Source organism: Arvicanthis niloticus, chromosome 9 (assembly GCF_011762505.2).
Source record: "Arvicanthis niloticus isolate mArvNil1 chromosome 9, mArvNil1.pat.X, whole genome shotgun sequence".
NCBI classification, from domain to species: domain Eukaryota; kingdom Metazoa; phylum Chordata; class Mammalia; order Rodentia; family Muridae; genus Arvicanthis; species Arvicanthis niloticus.
Window position 1 is genome coordinate 45,597,849 of NC_047666.1, and position 6,000 is coordinate 45,603,848.

Genomic DNA, 6,000 nt, shown 5'->3' on the forward strand with positions numbered 1-6,000 from the left:
AAAGACACCTTGGGATGATAAACAACTCACACTGCAAATAGCCACAGATCTCCATGGCTGGTCCAGCTGAGGTGCAGCAGCTGGCATATGTCTCAGTGTGGCCTTCAAGCAAGGCAGGAGTGCTGCCAATACCACACCTGTCCTGCTACGCATGCTCATTACAGCTTTGTCTTCTACTCTTGTATGCTGCAGAGAGCTCTTCCATCCAAAAGCCTTTCCCCCAGCGTTCCTACCTTTGGGGCTTATATTACTATTCCCAAACCAGGAGTGCTATTACAATCACCTAGAAATATTTTTTAAGCAATGCCACAGCCTCATTCCTCATTAAGTCACACTCCGGACTGAGAGATGAAAACGAAGCCTCAACAGTTTTACACTTGACAAGTGACTGCTAAGCATCAACTTAGAACTACGCATGGGCTTTCACCTTAGAAGGCAAAGAGAACAACTAATAAAGTTATAAAATAACTAGTCAATTAAAAATAGTAAGTTAGCAAAGATCATCTCCCTGTAAGATGTTCAGCGCTTCTTACCCATCTGACTGTGTTCGAAGTTCGAGGACCTTGAACCTCTGCCGTCCAATCGCTTTCACTTTCACTACTTCAATTCCAAACTCCTGCTCCTCTCGATAGGCATAGATCTCTGCTGTTGTTCCAAACTGGGCTTCCCTTTCTTGCACATTACTTCCAAGACAAAAATGTACAGCGTTTTCAGCTTTGGCTTATAATTATGCAAAACTGGCAAAAGCAATACAGAAATTTATAGCAGCCAAGCCTCACTGTCAAGCTAACACACAAGGTTCCAGAAGGCAAACAGTGCATTTTAGAATAAAGGTAGACTTTTAGGACACTGAAATCACCAGGGCTAAAGAGTTTTCAATCCTTATTTCACAAAGGTCTTTCTTTCACTTTGGTAGACAAGGACGGTAGCTAAGCATCTGTGGGGGGCGGGGCAGGCCTGAAGGGAAGCTTCCTGTGGCCATTTCCTGCCTCCACTACATTCCCTCATTTGCCACAGGCTATTTGAAGAACAGCTTCAGTTTACCAGGGTTTTGTACTGGTACAATTTGTGAGTTTTGAAAAGGAAAAGTAACCTTTACCTGAAAATTTAAAAGCTTAGCTATCTTTAAATAAAAAAAGTTCTGAACTCAGATTCCAGGCAGGTTTTCCATGAACGGAGTGGAAGTGTTTTAAGAGCCAGACACAGCTAAACTGTGAAAATAGTGAAACACTGAAAGTGTGAAGCAAATCTGCTTCACACCCCTGGCCAGCATCTGCAAATTCCCAGCTGGCTTTGGCTGCCACACTGACCTTGGCAGGGTGGTAGGCGCATCTGTCTAATCTCTTACCTGTATGCAAGAACTGCAAAGGTTCTGTCTTTCTGGATTAAGTTCCTCACCATACTGACTTCTTGTGGATGAGAAAGCTGCAGTGGTAATGTCTGCCCAGGAATCAGGATCATCATCACCTCAGGAAGGACTGGAATCACCTGACAGCTGTCGTCGTCATGCAAAGTCCTGCCGTGAAACTCTTCCATATCAGCTCCCAGGTACTACTCAAGAACAGAGTCAAGACACACACTTACTACACCTCAACCCACTAAGGAATAAAGCAGAGTAAAGATACAAGACAGAGCTCACATTTATTTAAATAAACTTGGTTATATAAGCATACTTCCATCAAACTCTAATTTTTGATTTAGTATTTCCTATCAGAATCCCCAATTTTTATGAAGAATCTATCAGTACTTTGTAGTTCAAAATAGTTTAAGCAAAATTCTTCTATGTCCAAAAGTGACAAAGCATAGGGTAGAATTTTAGTACCTAGAATAGTGCCCCACATCCCAACTGTCCTGTGACGACAGTAAGAACCGGATGGGGATAAAATCTGGACTGTAAAAAAAATAAATAAATAAACAAACCATTTAATGGCTCAGTTACTTGCAGAACCATTCAGAGGAAGGTAATGCCTCAAAGAGTCCTACCCAAGATACGTTTAAAAATTAAAGTTGTATGTTTACATATTAGAAAACAGTCAAGAATAACATGAGGATACAGTAGGACATTGCTTCCATTTTTAAAATTACATGTTTATGCACTGGAAAGTAAGTGTGTTCTCATTCAGGACTTCTAGGATCAGCTAATATGCAAGAGTCCTCTAGTCAGTCACCTGTACCCTGCACTTAGGAAATTCCAGCCATAGTTAAAACTCCACCGACTGTATTTGCTCAATGACTAAATTACATACTGTATGTGAGGTTGGCAGACTGGTGTCAAAGTTTATGATATTTGGTTTTCTCGCTTCTTTACTATCCTGATCTTCAACTTCCATTTCAATTTCATCGTCTTCATCTTCACTGTCTGCTGAAGGAGAATAATAGAGGGAAAAATGAGATTCATTACCAAAAGAAAAAAAAAAGAAGAAGAAGAAAGAAAGTCAGCTCTGTTCCCATTCTCACACCCCAAATTGAGGAAAGACAATCTTAAAAAGAAAGCAGTACAGAGAGCGTGGCAGAGGCTGGGCACGTGCTCTCTCTGCCATGGTACCCTTTCCTTTCCTTTTTTATAATCAATTATTTTAGGATACTTTAAGATTTACAGGATTGTTGGAATAATAGAATTCTAGCATGCCAAGACTATCTTCCTCCATAGTTAATATGGTACATTCATCTGGCATTCTTGTGACAAGTAAGTCATCAATATTGGCACATTACTGTTAACTAAATTCCTTTATTTTTATCTTTATTCCAATCTTTATTGCCTTAGATTTTCCAATATTCTCCATTTTCCAATATCCCCCTCCAGGACATCATATTATATTTAGGTGCCATGGCTCTTTTGCTGCCTGTGGTAGACACATGCTGGCTACTCTGTCTTCCTTCTCAGGACTTAACAGAGCATCCCTCAAGAGGGGATGGCTACATGTAATTCTCAGAGTTCTGCTGAGGGCAGTACCATTTCCTCACCTCATATCACAGGTACATACAATCAGCATGACCTAGGGGCTGATGTCCCCCATGATTCCTGGTCAGAAACAGCCACCGGCCTCCTTCACTGTAACCCCTTCCCCCATTTACACTACACTATTAGCACATTACTAGGTCCAGCCTAACAAGAGATATGGCTAAACTATGCCAATCTCCTATATGGATGCTTTCTATCTTCTCCGTCACTATTAACTCTGACACCTTACATAATGAATTCCAATTGATTAAAGCTTAGCGAGTTCTCCCATGTGAAAAAAAAATGAAGGCTTGAATAAAATAATCTCTGAGGTCCTTTCAAACTTTAGGTACAAAGAGTTTCTCTGTGAGAAAGAGAGCAAAGAAGAAATAAGCAGGCAAGAAAGATCTGCTAATGAAACTGGGAAAAAGAGACCATCAAAACCTGGCTTGGGGGACTGCTTTTCCAGTGACTACTCTCCTGGCTTTTACTATCATATTTAAAAATGAAACGTTTGCAATTATTTTCACAAAACATCGCTTTGTCATCCTAAATTTAAAAATAAAGTTGGCACAAAGAAAATACATTTTAAAGGAGATGTTTTAAGAACTCTACCTGCACTTCTTTTAAAAATGAAAGCTAAGGTGATCCACTTGAAAACTTGCTGCTACCAAGGGTAGGGATGAAAGCCTGAAGAAACAACTCACACCACTACTTTCTAGAGGTTGTGTTCTATCTAGAGAGAGCTGTTCTTTTCCTGACAACTATGAGTTCATTTCTCGATGACGTTGTTCCTTGTAATGTTTGGAGCTGTCTGAAGATATCTTTGACTGTCACAACTGTAAAAACCCTAGGACTCATCCATGCAGGCTCATGTACTGTACTGTTTAAGATACACCTTAAAACAAGAGCTTCTCCAGCCTGAAAGGGTGACAAGTTTCAAGGTTGGGAAACAAAGGCCTAAACACTTCTGTTTATATACCTCCAAAAAGTTTTAAAATGTGTAAGGTTTCATTACAAATTGGTCAGCTTTTCCATTATGGAAATTATTACTTATATCAAACTACCTGTAAGTAGCTTCCTAACAAAAAATACAAAGATTTTTTTACTTTATTTTTATTATAAATTCCTAGATCTAAGGCTCTGTCAAAGAGAAGAACATAATTCACGTTGTATACAGGTAGTTTAACATTTTTTAACATGTTTTTCTTGACAACAGGTAAGTTTATAAAGAGATAAAGAAAACCTGAAATAAGAAAAACATTCTGAATTTAATTTTTTTCATCCACAACTGTGAGAATCTAGAGTTTACTTGGCATTTGGAAAGACCCATTCTCTTCTTTACTACAGCAAGTTTTAAATATCTGCTATTAGCTCCAGGACTAATACACCTGAAATTTCCTATGTTTATTCTTTAAGAGAATTTGTTCTGTATGGTGGCCAACCCACCCAGTACACCCTAGCAGCAGTTGCTTATATGGCTATAAATGAACCGCACCTGGGATTGTAATTACTCTCAAGAACCTGACCCTAACTGTAAACCTCCTAAAAGTAGCATAGTGACAAGTTTTCATACAAACAAAGGTTAACACACTGCAGGGCTTATAACTATAACCAAAAGGCTCCGGCACTAGAATGTGTTGTCTACCGCATCCTAAGAACAGTAATGTACCACAAACGCATAAAGTAAGCGGGAGAAATTGGTAAAACCGTTCTCTTGAGTATCTTAAAAGTAGGCATATTATTTGTAAGCCCGAGAAAATCCACCAAATATTGCCTCCACAGAGAGACTGTTAAGAGATACCAGCTGTGGTGGCAGACAAGTACACCGCCGAGCCCTATCTCTGTGACTGTGTGACCTTCCACTTCACTGAATGGTACACATTTAACAATCCGTCGGTAAGTTTCTCCTCTACAATCAAGGCTCTGGACAGACGACAGGTGTAAAATTAAAAGCAGAAATGCATGCAAAGCATTCACTGCGGGGCCCAGCCTACATGTTAGCTGTCAGTCTTATTAAAAATGAAAGGCAGGCGAGCAGGAAAAGTAACGGCTGCTAATATGACCAGGTTCCCAACTTCGCCTACCCCCAGAACATTTTCAGGGAGGCCTGCTTGGGAGAAAGATGGAAAGGAATGGGGTCCCTGCTCTGGGAAACCAAAGTCCGTCGCCCCAACATCCCTGACAGCCCAGGAGACAGGCCGGGAGGAAGCGCAGGGATGCGGCGGGCGAGGCACACGAGAGGCTTCCCACTGGCCGCTGCGCCCGAATAGCTGTCCTCGTCCTCCCTGCGGGATCCGCCCCGGGCCTCGGTCTCCACCCATGGCCAGGCGCCCGTCCCGGAGGTTACCAGGCAGAAGCGGCAGGTGGTTTCCCATGTTGTGCGCAGCGTCCTGCTGGTCTCCCTCGCCGGCCATGTCTGTTTACCAGCAAAGGAGCCTGGGAAAGGGCGGTGCCGGGACGCAGGGGGAGGATCTGCGCTACGCTGCCGCCACGCTCCGGGGCCACAGCGCCCCCTGGCGGCTCCAACGAGGAGCGCCGAGAGCGGCACAGCCGAGCGATCTGAACCGATGCAGGATGACCATATCTAAAAGGAATAAGGGACCCAATGTTATTCATAACCATCCATGACCCCACTGGCCCTACACAAGCTATACAGCTCCCTTCTATTCCCAGCCACGAAGTCGTTTTGACAGGTGGGGAACCCAAGTCTATGTTAGTGTCCACTTGAAGCCAACACGCAGAATTATCCTCTTCCGTTGGACTATATAGCTGATTTTTAAAACAATTTCAGTAGCTCTCTCGTATATAATCGCAAATTAACATGTATCAATATGAAGAAAAGACTCGCAAGAACAGAAAAAGGTCGATAATCACCAAGAAACTAAAACTGTCAGTATATAAAGTAGCCCGGTCACTGAGAGAAAAATGGATCAATGTATGGTAAAACAATTACAATATGCTAGAAGAAAGAGAATTGTTCTAGCACTGGAATCGTGGCTGGATTTTTTTTTAATTTCAAGAGTGTATACAATGTATTTCCAACATGTTTACACTGA

General features: G+C 41.9%; 1 protein-coding gene across 2 annotated transcripts in view; it reads right to left on the reverse strand.

The window, feature by feature from the left end:
- Nucleotides 1-5,391, reverse strand: part of Crbn (cereblon) — a 20,768-nt gene extending 15,377 nt beyond the window's left edge. The window contains exons 1-4 of one of the 2 annotated variants that reach the window (XM_034511319.2): nucleotides 5,292-5,391; nucleotides 2,247-2,359; nucleotides 1,349-1,551; nucleotides 534-683 (exon numbers count right to left, since the gene is read on the reverse strand). In XM_034511319.2, coding sequence (XP_034367210.1) covers nucleotides 534-683; nucleotides 1,349-1,551; nucleotides 2,247-2,359; nucleotides 5,292-5,358 — 533 coding nt within the window. In that variant the 5' untranslated portion in view covers nucleotides 5,359-5,391. Of the gene's footprint in view, nucleotides 1-533; nucleotides 684-1,348; nucleotides 1,552-2,246; nucleotides 2,363-5,291 lie in introns of both variants that reach the window. The other variant, XM_034511317.2, reaches the window with a different exon arrangement.
- Nucleotides 5,392-6,000: the final 609 nt, after the last annotated feature.